We start from the raw sequence: 20,818 nt of genomic DNA, 5'->3' as shown, positions 1-20,818 counted from the left end.
ACTATGCGAATGTCTAATGAGCGCCGTGCATATGAATGAGCCGCTTATTAGATATGCGCATATGTAATGAGCAGCTCATTCATATGCACTGCGCTCATTACACATGCGCATAGTGGAAACTACTAGTTCCCATCAGCCGCAGGGACCCCGCTGCACCACCAGCACCCATAGCACCATGCCCATGCGGGATGGACCCTGCTGCCTCTCCACTGCCCAGCATCCATCAGCCGCATTGAGGGACCTGAATTACCGTGCCCATGCCGGACCCCGCTGCCTCCCCAGGGGATACCATTTCAGACCTGTTCCCACTGCCCAAAAAATGGGTCTGAAACGGGTAGGACACTGCTTTTTACTAGTTTAACATATACCGGTATTTGTTAAACGGGTAAAGTTTAAAAAGGTTAAAAAAACAACAATATACCGTTTAAGAGCTGCAGTGGAAAAGGGGTATTAGTGTATGACGTATTCAAATGATCCACGACATGGAAGGAGCATCTGTATATGAAACTCTCAGACAGCAGAGATAAAGAACGATAAGTAAATAGTATCACAGCATAATAATCAGATCTACCGTCATCCTTATTTTTACAATTAATTCATACGTCATACAACCATGAATAATGAACTGCAATCACCACCAGATGAGGTAATACTGCAAGCATGTCATTGACTATAGATAGATGTCTGACTACAGATGTTTCCCTAGAGAAAAATGAGGTAATCGAACAGAATACAGAAGCAAAATGCTTACAGTAATCACAGACCCTTGTGACACTGAGGTAAGAATGAGCTGTGAGCACTCACCACAGTATGTGTAAATCAGTTTAGAGTCTATGAAGCGGACTTTGAGGTTGTGCAGGACGGCTGGCTCGTGGAGGTAACTCAAGGCAGTGAGGTCATTTTCACCTACAAGGATATCAGGATTTCTCAGGTGTGGCAACTCCTTTGTTTTGGCATCTAGACGATATTCCAAATCCTTGAATATAATGCAAATACATGATGTCATTTAACCTTGGATTCCAGAATTTAAACACACATGATTAGTGTTCACACTAGGTGAACTTACCAAAACTTAAAATGGCTAAAAAGAAACCATTGTTGCAATTAGTGGACACTTATTTCGGAGCTGTGTCTGATAACATTGCCAATGAAATCACTGTAGCAAATATAGGATCTGCATAATTAATATTAATGAGATAAGGGTGCCTACATAATAACTTCCCAAAGTGCATATAAGCCAGTAGTTCCCAAATGGTGTGCCGTGGCACTCTGGGGTGCCTTGGGTTGGTGGTCAAAAATAATTCAAATTGGTCAGTATAATAGGCAAGACTAGTGCTTGTGGCTTCCCATCATACAATGGGGAAGATGTATTAAGCGTTAACAAGAGATAAATGCAAGGGTGATAAAGATAGATAAACAGCCAGCCAATCAGCTCCTTACTGATTTTTTTCAAACACAGCCTGCAACATGGCAGTTAGCAGGTGATTGGCTGGACCTTTATCTCTCTTTATCACCCTTGCATTTATATCTTGTAAAGGGGTGTACACACGGAGCGATATTTGCTAGTGCGCGACTTTAACTAAATGATTTTGACTAAGCGATTTGACTACATACAACAGCAATTTTGACTAAGCGATTTGATTAAATGCACCAGCGATTTTGATTAAGCGATTTTGTCTATGGGCGATTTTGACTATAATTGAATAAATACACTTGGTTGGTATCTTGACAGAGATCTTTACTAAACTTCTAAGCAATTTTGACTCTGTAGTTAAAATCGCTTAGAAGGATCGCTCCATGTGTACACCCCTTTAAGGCTTAGGGGGGTATTCAAACACAGTCGTGCTCCCGCAGCCATCTCCCGACGGGGGAGATGGCTGCGGGGCCCTATTCAATGCTGTCTTCCCCGACAGCATTGAACAGGGTTTCACCGCAGAACGAGCCCGACATCACAAGCTGTCGGGCTCGTTCTGCCGAGAAAAGCCGGAAATAGGCGAGCTCCCGGCCGAAGCTCGTCTATTTCCGTCATCAACTCGCGGCCACGCCCCCTTCTCGCTGCTCGGCACATTGAATCCCGACCGCCGAGCTCCAGTCGAGCCAAGCGAGTACGGGACAGGGGCACGGCTGTCGAGCTTGCTCGACAGCCGTGCCCCTGACATTGAATACCCCCCTGTCCCAGTATGTGGAAAAAACAGAATCAATTCCTGTCTCTTATCACATAACTAACCCTAAAGGGGTGTACACACGGAGCGATCATTCTAACCGATTTTAACTACATAATCAAAATTGCTTAGAAGGTTAGTAAAGATCTCGGTCAAGGTTAGACAAATCTCCCTATAATATCGCTTAGTAAAAAAGAGTTGCCAGGCAAGAATATTTTGACTAGATCGCTGGCTGTCTAGTCAAAATCGCTGCTATTCACTGCTGAGGGAGATATTCACTAGGCGATCTGCAATGAATACCAACCAAGTATGTTAATTCTAGTATAGTCAAAATCGCCCATAGACAAATTTGCTTAATCAAAATCGCTGGTGCATTTAGTCACCCCTTTAAACACAATTTACTTTTCTCTAAATTTGTTTAGAAACTTTTAGCCTAGGGGCGAGGTGAACAACTTTCTAGATCTCTAGGGCGCAATGATTAAAAATAAAGTTTGGGAACCACTGATATAAGTAAAGGGGGCAGTAAGACAAGGTGTACTACATACAGGTAATCCTTGTGCATTCTCAGGCTAATCCATGAAACAAAAAAACCTGTAAAACCAAAGAAATAACAAATGGCAATAATAAACAGACACTTCAGAGCCAGTGGAAGACTTTATATGCACAGTATATATCAGACTCAAAAGGGACACTGAGGCAGGGAGATCTATGTGCAAGAGGAAACGGACATCTTAACCCGTTGAGTGCCAAGTTAATTTGTCAAAATAGGTGTAAAAATTGCCAAGAAATGTAATGTTTACCTTATATAGAAAATAATTATTATTTTTTAGACATTTTTAATTTGAATTTATATAACAAATGTGAGTGATGCTGGCATTTTTTTTAGCTGTTATTCTACACATCGCTCAGAGATGTTGGCACTCAAAGGGTTAAATGGGATAGTTGTTGAGATATATTTATGTGCTAGCTACAGTATACTGATCATTGGGCATTTACACATCAGTTTACATCTATTACATCAAAAGATAAATAAAATGATAGCACTGCTGCGAGGCTCACTGGAGACGTCTCACACACTGGAACAGAAAAACGACTGGTAGACTGTAATATATCACCACAATTCGGCCTGTCACTTCAATCAGATGGGTGAAACAGAGAACATGCCTACCTTGCCTTCCTCAAGGCGTAGCTGGAGAACGGTGTCCCCTGGTTTATAATCCTTAAGAATCTCTGCAGATTTCCAAACATCTTCCGGATCGGGGATCCACACCCTCGCTCGCTGAAACATCAAATAATGTAGATTATTTTACTGGGACAAATATGATCACTTCAGGTTTCCCATCTGAGCTGAAGTACATTATACTACAAATTAACATTTTTAGCTAAAGCTTGAATTTCCCAATTTAGGAAGCATTATACGGAGCACTTTGTTAGCATTTTATTACACTGAGTTTTATAGAAAATGACAGGAAATCCGGCAGATGCAGAGATCATTAATTCCTGTGCAGGCACATGCCTGTTGCCAATATGTAAACTGCAGGCCAGCACAGGCCACCACAAATTCATTTTGGCTTGATCATATCATATCTAAGCAGTAGATAGGACAATAGGATAGGATCAATCAAGCCAATGATTCTTGGTTCTGCAGTCCTCTCAGCTCTTCCTTGCACCTTGCTTAGGATTGGGCAGCCTCTGACCTGAAGGAGCCATAAGGTTATTCATGATCTACAACTGAAAGTTCTACTCTCACTAATGAATGGTTATGGTATAAAAGGTAGACAGTCATTAGGTCAACACCAAAAAATCAACATGTACAAGATATAGACAAAGTAAAATGTCGACATGGGAAAGATCAACATGAAAAGGTTGTATGTGGACTACAATTAGGTCAACATGGCTAAGCTAGACAGGGTTAGAGGGTTGACACCAACATTAGGTCAACGATGGCACGGTTGGCAGTAAAAAAGGTCAACATGAGTTTTTCACTTCTTTTTTTTTCAGCCGACGTGCTGACAGGCAGCATTTCATGACCCATCATGCACTGTGGCGTGGTGGGAGAAAAAAAACGTGTGCCGAGCGCAGTAAGGCGACGTGCCTGAAGCATGGCGAATGCAGAGAGCCATGCGAGGGGAAGCAACACACTTTGATGGGACAAAAAAAATGTGAAGTACTCATGTCAACCTTTTGAATGTCGACCTTAATCCATGTCGATCTATGTCAGGTGTCTACCTTAGCCCTTTGGACCTTCAGTGGTCGACCCAATGCATGTCAACCTAAATTTGGCCGACCCATGACCCCATACCCACTATAACAGTGCAGTTGATGAATAAAATCTGTATTAAAACCGCCATATACTGAAACAGCTTGTAAATGCATCTAGCATGTTTAATTACAGAAAGCAATTACAAAGCAGACAATGCAGATCCCAGTAGCATTTGTCACAAGACAGACCAGTCATAGCTTTGTTGTAGTTACAGTTGGGAAGCGGATATCATTCTCTTATCATGACTGCTACAGACATTAGTAAGGTCATACTGTTTTAAGATACAAAACTCATGGTCAGACTATGGTTTTTGAATTTTTTTTTATTAAACACGATAATCATGCAGGGAAGATTTACAGACAGCACGCAAACCCACATCATTAAATAAGACTACGCATGTATTTATTACAGAACTGCATGTGGATTTGCCCAGCAATGAGAACATTGTCCCACAATGTCCCTAGGCCTTTATCACAGATGCACTGATGCGCTAATGTATGTGCCTGATCTGCAAAACATCCAGGTCAGGAATCTTCATTTGGAATAATCTAGTTGTTATTTTAATTGTGATCATCTATCTATCTATATCTATATACCTGTAGATTGTAAGCTTGCAGCAGGGCCCTCTAACCTCCAAGTCTGTCTGATGTTACCCAGTTTGTTTTATCACTGTCTACTTTTGTAAAGTGCAACAGAATCTGCTGCGCTATATAAGAAACTGTACATAAATAAATAATAAATATATCTATTCTAGTCTACTGTATAAAGGCGTGTGGTCCATATTATCATCAATTACAATCTGCATACCCTCAAGGCAATATAAAAAACAATGGGCCAGATTTACTAAGACCTGAAAAGTGATAAAATGGAGTGATAAGCCACCAACCAATCAGCTCCTTCCTGTCCTTTTTTTTTAAACCCAGCCTGTGACATGGCAGATAGGAGCTGATTGGCTGGTTGTTTATCACTCTCTATTTTATCACTTTTTAAGCTTAATACAGCTGGCCCAATATCTTACTGAGTCCATACCATTTACCAAATCCTATAGAATAACAGAAAAATAAAAAGGATTCAGTACAAGTAGAAATCTCTGCACAGTCCTAAGGTAAACTATTGTTTACATATGACTTTTCAAAGTATCATCAAATATATTATTTCTAGAAGGGGATTTTTGGGCACAAATCACTTCATTCTCCCTTCATACATAACCAAAATGGATAATTGAGGCACCATTTTAAAGATTAAGTTCTCCGCTTCTGATGAATTGTTAATTTACAATTGCGCCTTGTATTGTTTGTTCAAAAATCAAAGTTAAAAATTTACTTGTGCGCCGTAAGCTCCATCATCCCACCTTCCTACTGCCCTGGATTTTCTCAGTGTATGAAAAGTATGGTGAATTCCATGCGCGTACAGGACTGGTACATTACAGCCAGTGCTGCTACCAGACCGCTGTTCGGTCTCTGTCTCCTGCTACATCCTGACAGCTAAAACAGAGCCTGCCCAGCCTGCTCTACGACAGCAGAGCCACGGAGCTCAGTGCATCTGCAGCAGGATGAGCGCACGTGGACCTCACTACAAGCCGGAGATCTGACCACCCACTCCGCATCCCTGCTTGCAAAGCCGCAGCTGGGGACTTAGGGCGTACAAAGGCAGCGGGAAGAAAGGCTTACGTTCCAGACCTCAGGTGCAGCCAGCAGTGGGGATCGCAGCAGAGGCCTCTATACACAGGCCCTGATACGTCCTTCCCTGTCTCTGCAGACAGGTCACCCAGACCCCTTTTCTATAATAAGAAGGGAAAGGATCCTCCCAAGGTTTGTCTAAAATTTAAGGAAAAATAAATAAAACCTACCAAGTGTCCCGTGCGAAAATGTCGAGCGATTTTTCTCCCTCCACACTATTTTAAAGATTATTTTACAGATTAAGTTCTTCGCTTATGATCAGTTGTTAATTTACAATTGCACATTGTATTGTTTGTTTAAAAATCCAGGTTAAAAATGGACTTTTGGCCCTAGAGTTCGATACGGATGAGTTTTGCTCGGCTACTCGAAATGGCTACAAATGAAACGGTTCTTCTTTCAACCTACCACAAACCCCCAACCTCACTATAAAACTAATGGTATTTCAAGCGCATGCAAAAGTTTCAAACGGGACACCTATTACCCATAACAGAGCGCAGATAAGTATGTAACCTCTTTATATTGCCAAGCAAATGCTCTATCCACCAGTGGCAAGTCGGAGTTGAATAAATAAATACTACCTATTAAATAGTAGTCTCTTTTGTGACAGGTGATGCGCAATGCAGTGCAATTATGGCTTTCATAGGATCACCTGTGTTTGTGGCATGACATAATGTTAGTGACCTTCCTTCTGGACTACGCAGACAGCTTTTACTGAACCAATGCTGCTCTAATGCAACCTTTGAGTAAGTGGCACACAAATTTCCAATGAAGGATGACTGTGACAGAGGGAGGGGGTGACAAAATATTATTTGTAGCAACTGTTGCAATCATAAATACAACACATCTTGCAATCAGGGTTTATATTTCACAAAAAGGTCAATATGAGATTTGTGCATTGTTTCATGTGCTGTTATTCTGCACATAACAAAAATTCCTTTACATGTAATATGCTAACAGATGGTAAATGCTGTCCGCTCAGTCTGCCTAAAATTAAAGTATACTTAACCCTCTTTGTAAGTAATGTGGCAGTGCAGTAATGGAGACCATGGAATATATTTGTGTACATCACATAAGTGCAGTGGTAAATACATTTTTGTCCCACAATGTTACCACTGCTATTTTGGAAATGGCGCACATCACAAAAGCCGGTAGTATAATGCACCATACACTTTTCCCTTAGAAAGCAAGCCGAGCACATGTGCGGTGCTTAGATGTTAAGATGGTAGCACCATGTTTCCGGTGTGCCTGTTGGACATCTACACTGCTGACACCTAGCTGAGGGAGGTAACAGAAAGCAGCTACATTGTAGTGGGTAACTTTATATGGCATATGCTTATCACAGTTCTCTGAAATGATGCGACTTCATGATCCCCTGTGCCATCTCTGGGGACACAGCAAGCTCTGGCAATCATGGGGCCAGATGATACACCAATTATTTCTATGTGGTAACCTGTTCTATAAAATGGAAGCACCGGTGATGACGCCTCTATGCAGAAAAATCACAGAGAAAGCTGTTACCATTGCCTTGTAAGCATTTTGTAGTTATACAATGAAGGCCTCTTATAAAGATTCATAATCTAGACCACATATATTGTAGCTTTAAATATTAAACACAATCTACTGTATATCCGATCTTTACAGTAAATCTGTGTAACTTGAGTTGCTATGGAGACAGGCGTGCCTGCTGACCTAGTACAAGCATCTGACAGATGTTCAAGATTTCATAATGAGCAACAGGCAGGAGCGTTAACCTAGACTGGAAGATAATTATTTCTGGTGTTGCTTTGCCAGCTATTCTATGGGCAATGGTGCCCGCAGAATGGGTTCCAGAAACATTTACAAATTAGAGGAATGTTTGAAATAACCGCTTTACAGAAGATGCAGATGATTTATTGCAATTAAAACCAAGGACACACTGCCATATTGTAAGCGCCAATAGGGCAATGTAATAATGAGTAATACAATTAAATGTTCCTTAATAGAGGCAAAATGGCAGACTGCTGGCAATTTGACCCCACAGTGTGTAGGAAAATATACAATGTTGCTCTACTGTAATTATTCAAAATGTTCGTAGCCATCAAAGGTTGGGGAAATCAAGTAGACCTAGTACACTACAAACCCAACAGTGAGAAAGCACACTACTCTGATTGGAATCTAACTCAAGCCCCAATGCAATGAGACACAATGCTAACAAGTAACAACAGCAATACAGCAATAATCTCCATTCCCCAGTAGCAGTACTTGACAAAGGGTTAACGTATTGCCACAAAATGTTGTGTTAATTTATGTACAGCATGATGCATCAATAAATACTACAGCAGCAACCAGGTTTCCAGTGTGTATATCTCATACACAGAATTAAAATGTGCAATGGGTCAGCCCTCCATATAAATCCCCCCCCCCTCCAGCATAAAGCCGCAGAGAAAGTGCACCATTTATTGTCACTCCTACGACGACACCGTACTATAACTTTGCCCTCTTTCACATCACCACAAGCCTATAATTACCATGAGCTCTCTTGGTATTAATGAAATTTCTAATGCAGTTTATGGTTACTGCTAATTAATGGTGTGCGACATCAAACTGCATGTCTAGGTTTTACAGGGAATTATTACATTTAGAAACTGCTACATGTGCGTAGTATAGTGTAGAATTGCAATGCTATAAATAGCCATCTGCTTGCAAAAAAAAAAAGAAGAAATTCACAGCTTATCGAGTGAAGAAATAATGGTGGGGTTTGCACCACGCACTGGCATCAATTTTGTACATTTTTTTAAGAATAGTACAAAAGGATGAAACCTTGGTTTCCAATAATCCCTCAACCATGTTAGGTTGGGTACAAATGACACAATACAGCATCCAATGAGGCGATGAACAATATATTGCATAGTGTGTGTGTGTGTGTGTGTGTGTGTGTGTGAACAGAACATGCTGGCGACCTGCCAACTTGTACATTGGCTGCCTGTAACAGCTGCCGACAGTAATATCACAACTGGGTGAACAAATGTAAATGCCTGCCTACTTGTGATGTCTGCGTGTGTTCATGCTAGGCAGAATTACCCGCCACACCTTGCCAGAGTTTTACAAAGCAAAATGCATCCTTGTCCCTTTAGCGTCGACCAACTAAAACATTCTTCCCTCTCCCTTCCTAGCGCCGCGTGAATAGATGGCATGCGCATGTGCTCCACATCTATTCACATTAAAAGGAGAGCATGGGGGAAGCTCAGCACCTCCGTAAGTGCTAGGCCCACTCTTATTAGTGACTCTGACAGCAAAGACATGCCAGAGTAGTGATGAAGAGGGGGCAATTGACTTGGTCAGGGTCGCACCCAATCACTTTTTATACGCAAAAGGCATTGTCCCAGAAACTACTGCAAACCGGGCCAGATATAAGTCCACTAAAAGTATATTAATGCAGTTAGAAACAGAACCAAGGACACCAAGTTGATTACTAATGTTGGGTACATAATATTAAAGGTTTGTTTGTCATGGCAAAATATGAATTGTACATTTGCAGAATTAAAAACTGTAAATTAAAATTTAAACTTGAAATTCCAGCCTTAAATGGAGATGCTAGAACAGAGCGAATATTGTTTGGTATGAAATTTCCATAAACCACCCCGTTAAACTAACACTTTTTGGTCAAGAAAATCTCAAAAATATATTTTCAAGAACAATGGAAGGGTTTTAGGACTAAACTTTTAGGGGGGTATTCAATATAGGGTCACGACTGTCGGGCTGGATTCAATGTCCTGCCTGTCGAGCGCTGAGAAGGGGGCGTAGCCGCTAGAAGTGGCCGGGAATCGTCGAGCTGCAGCCAGGAGCTTGACAATTTCCATCCGTTCTCGGCAGAACATGTCCGACTGCTTGTGAAGTCGGGCAAATTCTGCCGAGAGGCCTGTTCAATGCTGTCGAGGAAGACAGCACTTAATAGGGCTCCGCCACCAATTCCCCTGTCGGAATGGTGGCAGGAGATTCAATATCCCCCTTAATCTCAAATACAAAGTTTGATATTAACTATATTGTTGGAGCAGTAATTGTTTCACAGTAGTTTGTTTCAACAGCAAACATTACTGAAGTTTAAAATTGACAAACAGGAAAAAAACACTGAAAATCATATACAATGCAAAGATTTCAGCCTAAGGCTACATTTCAAGGAACCTTTAGAATCTTTTTAAAGTTTAACAACTGTAGTCTATAATATTGAACTATGAATCAAATAGTTTTCAAGTTGTCAAAATTTCTTCAAATAGATTTTAAATAAAAATCCCAAACCAGCCTTTCACAAAATATAAAATGTAAAATTTAATAGGAAAAACAAAATCAGGAGTTTACTAAACTAGCATGAAAAACTATGATATGCAATCTATCCAACAGTATAAGTGAACAGCAATTTTGCTAAATCAACCAAATTTGAACTAGAGAAAGTGGTCTACAAATTGATAATCATAAGTAAATCATACAAATTCTATTATTCATATATCAATTTCAAGAGCAGCCTGAAAACAATCACATTTACAAAATAGGATGCAGTCCTGGCAGTGAGGATGCAAGCGTCCCGACTGCTATCAAAACACCAGTGCCTGGACATGAAATGGTATCAAGTGAGACAGTAAAAGATATCGCTCTTGTCTAGTGTGTATGGAGGTTTAGAGGCTGAAGGGGAGTGGGGTGAAATAGGTTTAGGAACTTAGAAAGGGGGTGGGTTAGACTGCGGGGCTAGGTTAAAGAGGTTGGGCACAGAGATTAGGGTTAGGCACTAGCAGGGAGGCTTAAAGTGGCCAAACACTGCTGAGATGTCTCATAGCAGTGTACGCCCACCTGATACCCCAAGAGCCGCCCGGGACACATGCGATCGATCACAATTTGTTGTGAATAATCACATGCATTCCTGCTCTCCACCCAGCTCACCGCCTGGAGGGATGTCCCCGGCCAGCAGGTCCGACCACCGACTCAGGTCCGATGCGCACTGGACCGCACATCGGACTTGAGGGGACATTAAACTAACCAGATTTGGGCCAATTCGATGGAATTAGCCTAAATCGACCTGAATTGGTTCAGTGTATGGGGACCTCTAGAGTCAGGCTGCAGGGGGGCAGGGGAGGGTAAATATATTTCCTTCGGGTATTCTGAGCGCTGGCATACAAAACCACACAAATTTTCCAGATTAAACTGTTCAGCCACATAGGCAGTTTCTGTGGGTGCAGGACGGGGTCCCGACGTCGGGATCCCGACTGTCAAAACTCCGACAGACGGGTTCCCGACGGCCACCGGCCATTCTCCCTTGTGTGGGGTCCACGACCCCCATAGAGGGAGAATAGAATTGGTGGCGAGCGTAGCAAGCCACCGTGCCCGCAGCGTGGCGAGAGCAGCGAGATACATTTTTCATATAATTTTCTCTAAAAATCATGTATAATGACATGAAAGTTGACATGTTGCACTGATGAAAAAAAAAATAGTTTTTTATATACAGTACCGTACTTTCAGATGGTAGTTGCCACAGTTATTTCCCACTTACATAAATACACTTATTTATGCCTCTTTCACATCGCACAAATAACCTGGGTCCAACCCGGGTTGACGCGCAGTGTGATAGGGCAGCGTGACAGACCCAGGCTGCTGTGCAGTGTGACTGGGTAACCCAGGTCGGAACGATCAGCGTCCCGGCCAGTATCCAAATCCCAGGTGCAACCAGGCATTTTCAATATAAAAAGTGGTATCAGATGTTTAAATGTACCACCCATTAATAAGAGTTGTCAAATATAACAATGTGACTGGTTATGACAGCCTCCTACACTTTCAGGATGATTTCCCAACACTTTCATGCACTTCACTAAAATCACACACTGCAGAAGTATCATTTATATTAATAGTCATTTAAGCATCCAACATCAGTTAAGTAGTAGTACAAAAAATGTATCTTCTGCTGGTTAGAGCAGCAGAAGATACATGGGGCTAATTCAGAATGGCTTGCATAATGTTTGGGTCCGATAACAGCGCAGAACCGTGAAGCATTGGCAGGGAGGGATGGGGGTTTCTGGAAACGTGAGGTGCCTCCTCCATTTTTCAGGAATGGCCAGGCCAAAGACTGCTCTGTGAAGCACAGTTTCATTGGCCTCCCAAGCCAGGCTGAGGCAGGCAGCCTGTGTAATGTTAGACTTACTCAGGCTGCAGTCCCAGAGGGACACCGTGACTGATGGTTGCGATGTTACTCTTAAATTGCGATGGCAAATCCAGTCAGAGGGTGGTATGCACCTCCTACTGCATTTCTATTGTTTAAGGGTCAAATATGATAAGCTGTTGTGAGCAGCTGATCATATGCCATCCAAGCTGAATCATTCCCCATATAACATCATAGGTAGATATTCAGACCACATTGCAGATTTAGGGGGGTATTCAATGTCAGGGTCACGGCAGTCGAGCTTGCTCGACCGCCGTGACCCAGTCCCGTTCTCGGTCAGCTCGAACCGAGAACACGCAGGCGGGATTCAATGTCCCGCCTGCCGGGGAGCGAAAAGGGGGCGTGGCGGCGAGTTGCGGCCAGGAAGAGGCGAGCTGCAGCCGGCAGCTCGTCACTTCCCGGCTGTTCTCGGCAGAACGAGCCCGACAGCTTGTGATGTTGGGCTCGTTCTGCCGAGATACCCTGCTCAATGCTGTCGGGAAGACAGCATTGAATAGGTGCTCGCCGGAGATTGAATATCCCCCTAAATATGCTTTGTGTGGGACCTTTTAATTGAATTGCACGAGTTCTGATTTTATTGGCAAAAAAATCATGTGATGTGCATGGATCATTAATGCATGACGACTTTACAGCAGAAAACATGTGATTAATTGAATATCATAGTCTTTTAGTAAATCACAGTCATAAAAAGCAGTGTACTTTAAAAGGAAGGGGGTGAATATTTAAGTAAAAATAGCTCCAGACCACTTTGGGTGAGCTAGTTTCAAGCTTCACACCTGAAGTGTTATGGAAATGTCATGCTGTGGTTTATGCCGTACACATTCACTTTAGTGACATCATGTCTCACAGTTATGTCTGATCTGCGAGATGCTACACTTGCTTGTGTAACTCGGGCAGACAGATCCAGAAACTAGAGAGTGGTGTTAAATGTGCCCTCTGAAGACCCCTGGGGTTTTAATGCAGATAATGTTAAAAAAAAAAATCTCAAAATGTGTAAATAATGTTTTCATTATGCCTCTGAATAGGATTGCAGTAATTCACACTTCAGGAACACAAGTCCCATCTCTGTGAGATGAATCATAACAGCCACTCTGTATACGGCTAGGGCTTATTTTCCATTTGCAGCAGAGGATGCAGTCACAAGGGACAAGCAGCTAGGAAAGCAGTGTTTGTATGAACTTTCCACCAGCTCCTAATGGCTATTGTTTAGACTGAATTCACACCACAAGTAGGTGCCAACACTTCGCTTTCAAACACAAGAAAGATTGACCTTCCACCACTAGGATTGCCGAATATCATAAAATTACAGTTAGACCTCCTGCTAAGCCTCAAAATTGTGTGGTTCATATTTATATATATACACAAATGTGGTCAGGAAAATACAGTACCTGGGATTTAATACCCCCTTAGCTGGACAGCTCAGATGTAGAGATACAATTTAAGACAGTGGTGGCCAGACTTTTGTGGCCCGGGATCTACTTTTAGTTCACAGAATTCTGAGATTTACCATTGTCAATGGGCCTGATAAACTGATATTTGATCAGTTGAGTAATCAACTCAATCCCCCCCCCAATATTGCACTGAAAAACCATGGACCTCCGACTCTAACACACTGGACAGCCTGCACTTTGCTTTCACCATCAGCTCCGTCGTGAGGTGAAATTGGACTACAGCAGGGACCCCAGTTGCTTGCGGGCTATCTGCCGCCAGTCAGTGCAAAGTTAAGAGCGCACATCTTTCCATCACATCTCTGGTGTGCACTCGTGGGCATCCATCCCTCAGCTGCATACGCCGACTGCGGAGGATTGCTGGAAGGCAGCGGCGTACTCACTCTGATCCAGGAAAGGTAACATGCAGCTCCCATCTCCACCACAGGAGACGTAGCAAATCACTTGTGCTTACGGTGAGCTCTTCAGTGGTTGCAGCCAGAAATGGTTTCCATTGGAAAATCATTTATAAAATTAAAGTATCAGTATATTAATGTGAAATGGAAGCTTCTTATATATTCTGACAATGCCAGAACTTTCTCATTGATTTTTTTTTTAAATGAGATTTTTCATCTGATCAACCTCTTATATATTAGAATTTTCATGTATGTTTATATGACGTCATATTGATAGATTTAGGATGTACATACTCCTCATTATTTCTTTTTTAAAAAAAAAACTGTTTGTTTTTAAATAAATATTTAAATTTATTTAATGCCTCTGGATATAACTAATTGCTATCTGTGCACTACAGATTCTTCTGTTATATAGTAAATAAAACTACATGATCTCTAGACATCCTCACTGTTTTATCTAAAGAAATACATAATAGACCATCTGCAAAGGATCCTTTTAGAAGAAAGTAACACAGCGGCTTATTCATTTATGGGTTGTACTAAGGGAGGCAACATTTCCAGGCATTGCACGTAGCCAGACTAAATGGAATGGTCTACACACATGGCTTCTCAAACTCAAATTTTCCCAGCAGGTCATGTTTTGAGGATTCCGCTCAGTGGAAGCAGGTGGCATCATTACATCATGGCCTGTTGATGGTACTGGGGACCGGAGCGGAGAACGACTGGTCTACATTCTAGATTTAGTCCAAGCAAATCTAGCTATTCTTTTTGTGGAGGAAACCTCCTGTGTTCAATCCAAAAGCACCAAATTTATCAAACTTTTGCAAGACAGGAGTTTGAACTGGCATTGCACGCAGAGGAATTTAAGCCATAATTTTATGTAGACAAATAGGCACTTGTATGAAAGGGATCAGTATGAAATCCCGACAGTCGAAATACTGATGCCGGAATCCCGACAAGGGGGGTCGTGGATCACTCCCCCCCCCCCCCCCCTGCGGGCTCGCCTCGCTACGTTCGGCACACTATTTTATTCTCCCTCTATGGGTGTCGCATCCCGTGTGAAATACAGAGAATGTTCAAATAGAAATTAGGTTAAACCAAAAACACAAAAAAACGAAATAAAAAACATACACAAAAAAAAAAAAATAGCTCAAATGGTTAATAATAAAATAGGTTAAGTCCAGCTATTACGTATCATACACTACTATGAAAGGATGAGAACCAATTACTATGCAATACATTGAATTGGGAACAACCTATTTTAGGCAATGGCAGAATCACTTGTTTATCAATCTTAAAAGATAAATTGTATCCACTGGTCTAAACCATTCAAAGTATACATATATTGCCAATTTCTCCTAAGTCAAATTGTTTATTTTAATACACAAAATAACCAAAATGTAATTTACTAACAACTCTGCATGACTGTCTGAAAAGATTAAAATATGAAATTATTCCAAATCAATCTCCCCAATTTAATTTATTAATTTTTATTTTTTTAGTTTATCTGATTCCAAAAAAGGAAACAATGTTATGTTTGATCAAATAGTTCTTGGAATGCAAAACATTTATCCACGTGTGGTGCTGAACATGCACATTCCTCCCGTTACACACCCTGTCTGATTCACATACTGCCTAGCCCATGTGACTGGGACAAAGAGAGGATTTGTTTTTGTTTGTTGTCAATTCTAAATTATGACATCCGTTTACTTGACAGATGCCCAAATGACCAAATCAACTTAACTACATGTTACTTTACTTCTATTGCAGAACAAGTATCTTCCAATGCAAGTGTAACAGGAAGAAATGTCAACAGCTGTAAAATATGTTAAAGCATGACACGTCAGGGAAACCAAAACCTTATATTCCATAAATACACAGAATTGAACCTTCACCATTTTTGAGCTGCTTAAACACTGTATACAACCTCCTTTTTCCCTTTACATCAAATACTTTTTTCTCACCACCTCCTTCAGGATTTCTCTCATGCTGCACCTATTCCCTGGAACGCTCTGCATAGTGCCACAAGAAACAAAATCAACAAGCTTTTAAATGGTCCCTAAAAGTGTATCCAGACCACACACACTCTACTCACAACACAAACTGATGTGGTCTCAAGATGTTAGCAGCATATACTTTATGTTCTGTAACTTGCAAGTTGGGTCCTCCATGGATCAGACTGTTTTTTCCCCCCACACATTATACAGATGGTTGAACAAATTGAAATCTGGGGGATTTGGGGGACAAACCAACACCTTTGCCATGTTCATCATAGTATTCCTGGCCAATTCTTAAAGTGTGGCAGGGCTCATTACCCTGCTAAAAGAGGCCACTATTATCAGGCAATACCATTCTGTTTAATGGTAAACCACAAAGCTGTGTTGTAATAGCTGTAAACAGAGTGTGCGCCAATATCTTAGATGTACAGTACCATTTGATTAAAGGGACAGATGTAAGAGTTCTGTATAAGTTGAAGATTAGAGCCAGCTGTTGGAGTATAAATGTGAGGAAATTGGAGCCAAAATGAGGCCTGATTCAGACCTGATTGCTGTCCAGCACAGTTGCAGATGACTGTGAGTGGTTAGACTCCACCCAGACAGAAGAAAAACCCGCCCTGTGTAAATCTACAAATACAATTGTGAAAATATCACAGATCAATATCCACTTTTTGATGGATTTTTCCAGTCTGTGCAAATGTAAATTTGATCGAGGCCGACGTGGACATCACAGAGCCTCTCTTAAAATGCTTGAGCATGCCCAATTTTTTTTGACACTCCCTGAAAACCGCAGGCATCCACCCCCTAATGCCAGCTTCCTGTCAGGCAGCCTCCAGTCAAATTGCATTTGGTACATAACCATGAAATGCTCTATTTCACCAGTTCTCATACTATTTTGCTCTGGGACTCCATCAGACAATAAATATTATTACAGGACCCCAGCAAGTTACCATAGAACGTTCACCACATGTGTGGTCTGCAGAACACACATGCATGGCAGTATTGTGGAGGTACAAAATTATGCAAGGAGAATCAAGTAAAAGACAATTCAACTGATTTTTCAAACTCTTTGCATCACTGGCTGAGAGATTAGAGAAGTAATCAGCTTGATGGTCAGCAACATGGAGTCACAGCCCCATACAGAGATGGTCGCCACCCCCTTTGGGGTCAGGACCCACAGTTTGAGAACCACTGCTCTATTTCACACCTCTGTAGCAGGTTGGCATGTAAGAAGCATTCATGATACTGGCATACGGATATGTGATGACATGAGTTTCAGTCTCACCTTTCCCAATGCACAATGACTTATGGCCATAATTACATTATTTGAAAAATAAGAATGGCAAAATAATCAGACCTGGTCCTGAGTGGGAAGAATTGTGTTTACATGGGGTCTAGCAGGAGGACCTAGTCTTCCGGTACATTCTGGAAGAGCAGACATGTGTGGTGGTGCTTATCTTAATAAACCAGCAGACATTTCCTGATAACTGGCAGTCATGCTTCGCAGCAATCCACAATGTGAATTTGTTACTTATACACAAGGACAGTGTTGTTACAGCAACTCATAATTTGCTGTTTCCCCAATATCAGGGCACATCAGGACACAGTCTTCAAGATGTGGGAGGAGCTGCAGCTGTCTGTAATGCAGTGGTAAATGATCTGTTACAATTTAACAGTGCTAAGGTGGAATGTCAGGGTTTTACACTGAATAATATATCTCATCTTCAAGGTTAAGTTCCGAAAATTTGAATTGTATGGTTTAGTAGCCCTTTAACAAGTAGCTCCATTCAGTGAGGGTTCTTGTTTTAATCTGTTTAATTGTGAAAGCTCTTCACTGTATCTTTTATAATAAATAAATCAGCTGTTATCTTCTTCACAGATTGTGTAATTGTAGGGTGTCACGTCTGCATGTTGTCAGATGTATGCAGAATATATAGGTCATCTGCATACATACATACATACTGGGAGATTTGCTCAGCATCTATAGATAGCGATGATGGGGGGGGGGGGGGGGGGGAGAAATCGCTGGATTGAAAATCGCTCAATTCATACACACTGAGTGATTTTCACCCGTTTTAGCGATTTTCCCTGGGGGGTGGACAACTTTCCATAGCAGGACACTATGGAAAGCTTACACTCATCTGCTGGTAATACCAACAGATAAGCAGCCAGGCCAGCGATGAAGCGGGACCGCCCATCAGCGCTCACCGCTGCCCCTTACACACTGGGTGGCTTTCGAGCTGAAAGCCGCTCAAACAAGTAAACTGAGCAGCTTTCAGCTCAAAGTCTCCCAGTGTGTATGGGCCTTAATAAAGTGCAAGTTATCTGATATAATACTGTAATCTATTGTGTCAATGTTACCACCATTAGCGTATGCAGGGTGTGAGGTGTATGTTAATGCAGCAGGAAGCGTCTGGTATAAGTAGATGCCTCCTGCATGAATGTGTGATCAGATCACCTATGACCAGAGGCACCACAATATTTTTGTTTTGTGAGGGGAAAGGTTTTATTCCATTTTGGCATTCCTAAATTGCGGAATGTCACCCCCTTAAGGGCAGCTGGACCTAGAGCACCACCTACCTGATGACAGAAATATCTTCCCATCGCTATATACTTACGCACGCATGTGAAAACAGCATACATATTGGACACTATGGGGGACTGCAGATAATAGTGTATTAGAAGAAAAATACATAATTAATGGGCCCATTTACTGTTTATTGAGGCTTAGACTCAATAAATAGAATTTATTATTGCTGCTATTTGGGCAATTCATTTTTGCCCATATGTATTAAAAATCACATCCAAGGACAGGCGCACCGATAGGAGCCGATCCCAGCCATGTGTACACTGAAGAGATCACACAGTAGTTAGCCACACACTGCAGCAGCTGGAGCAGGGAGGAGGTGGAGTAACCAAATACAGTCATCCCTGTCCTGACACTGCAAGTAATAACTGTAGATGGCTGCACTGCTCCCCGCGACCCAGTACTTTGAATGGCTCATCTCCATTTTTTTTTTTTTGTGGGGGGGGGGGGGGGAGTTGACATATTTTCTGCATATTTTTCATTGATAGATGCAAAAAAGCCACTTAACAACACTGCACTGATTCATGTGAAATGTGACATTTGGGCAATTCCATGAAATGTCCCATATGTGCCATTGTAAAAAAAAAAAAACACATTTGTAGCTGTTTATCTTTTTGAGTTGACATGTTAATTTATATGTGTGTCCGTTTGTGTATCTCTGAAACACTGCCATCTGTTGGCAGCGAGTGAAACCAGATAGAGCCACTCATCAGAGAGACTCCTGGTGCAGTAAGCACCGTGCCATGGAATAAGGCACGTGTGTGTCGTAGACGGGATGCAGTTATAATCCCGGCGGTCAGAATCCCGCCGTTCAAAATACAATGATAACGCTGGCCCCGTCTGTACATCTATTTCTCTCTTACACTCGCACAAACACAGAGGTAATCCCAAGATAGAAGACTAGCTTTGAAGCATTTGCTTTGAGCGGGCTTACTAGTGTACCATATGTGAAAAAAATGGTCCTCTGAAATATGTGCACACACATTAGATCTTTACTTATGCATAGGGCCTTATTCAGGAACATAAAATGCATTAGCAAATTGCATCAGAATAATTATTATGTATACACACACACTATATAATCACTAAAAGTACATGTCCTATCCCATGAAACACAGAGAATTATATAACAAAGATTGAATAGTCTGCGGCTGCTTGACTTGGTAACAGCATAGAACTTACGCAGAGACTTGATTCACATGAAATTCTTTTGACACGAGTTTAATGTGCACTTAAAAACCGTATCCAAGCTTATGTGAAGTCAAGAGGTTTTGTTAGATGCTTGTCAATGCTGCTCTTTATTAGCCAAATTATTCCTAAATGAATTGAAGCTGTAGTGCATGTGAAAAAACCCTGGCAATAGGTCACTGGGAATGGGCCGTACACGGTACAATATTTGTATGCGTTTTTAACTAGATTGCATGCAATGCGATCTGAAGCTAGTTCAAAAAAGCATGGGCTGCACAGACTTTATGTGCTGTGCGACGGGATGTGCACCCACAGCACCCTCAAGCCATGTATGGGCACCTATAGAGTCAGTTACATGATGAGAGACAGGATTTGCTTTTGTTTGTCCTGTTTTGCCTGTTACATCGACCATAAATAATTTGAATTGGTCCTGAACCAACAAATCAAGGCACACCTGCAAGTATCTTAAGGTTACCCCGGGGAGTCTAGGCACACAATTGGGAACCACTGAAGTAGGAACTTCCTGTGCTATGTTTCAGTAGATTTCCATTCCAGCAGTTTTCTATACATTTAGATTAAAGATGTTCCCTCACCTCTAGCCCGGGCATTCCTAACCTCGATGCTCAAAGCACTCTAAATATGTATGGGTCATAGGGTCGACATTATTTTTAAGTTTGACAGGCCATAGGTCGACTTATTAAAAAGTTTAACATCAAATAGGTCGATGGGGACGAATGGTAAACACATGGAAAACGTGGCCATGGAATGGGTCAACATTGACACCGAATAAGTGTAATGCATTTGCTCTCGATGTTTCGGGCACAGTGCCTCGCTATGCCCGGCACACAATATATTCTCTTATGTCCACTTGGTTAGTAAAGTATGAAAAAAAAATGTTCTGAGAAACATTTTGAAAAA

At 41.6% G+C, this 20,818-nt stretch overlaps 1 protein-coding gene across 3 annotated transcripts in view; it reads right to left on the bottom strand.

The window, feature by feature from the left end:
- MYO5A (myosin VA) overlaps positions 1-20,818 on the bottom strand; it is a 141,127-nt gene that overhangs the window by 69,735 nt on the left and 50,574 nt on the right. For all 3 annotated transcript variants that reach the window (XM_083183894.1, XM_083183895.1, XM_083183893.1), the window contains exons 2-3: positions 3,331-3,441; positions 805-976 (exon numbers count right to left, since the gene is read on the bottom strand). In XM_083183894.1, coding sequence (XP_083040020.1) covers positions 805-976; positions 3,331-3,441 — 283 coding nt within the window. The remainder of the gene's footprint in view (positions 1-804; positions 977-3,330; positions 3,442-20,818) is intronic.

The sequence above is a fragment of the Crinia signifera genome, chromosome 4 (genome assembly GCF_055691185.1).
Source record: "Crinia signifera chromosome 4, ASM5569118v1, whole genome shotgun sequence".
Taxonomy (NCBI): Eukaryota; Metazoa; Chordata; class Amphibia; order Anura; family Myobatrachidae; genus Crinia; species Crinia signifera.
The sequence above is the reverse complement of the archived record's forward strand: the minus strand, read 5'-3'. Positions and strand labels throughout refer to the sequence as shown.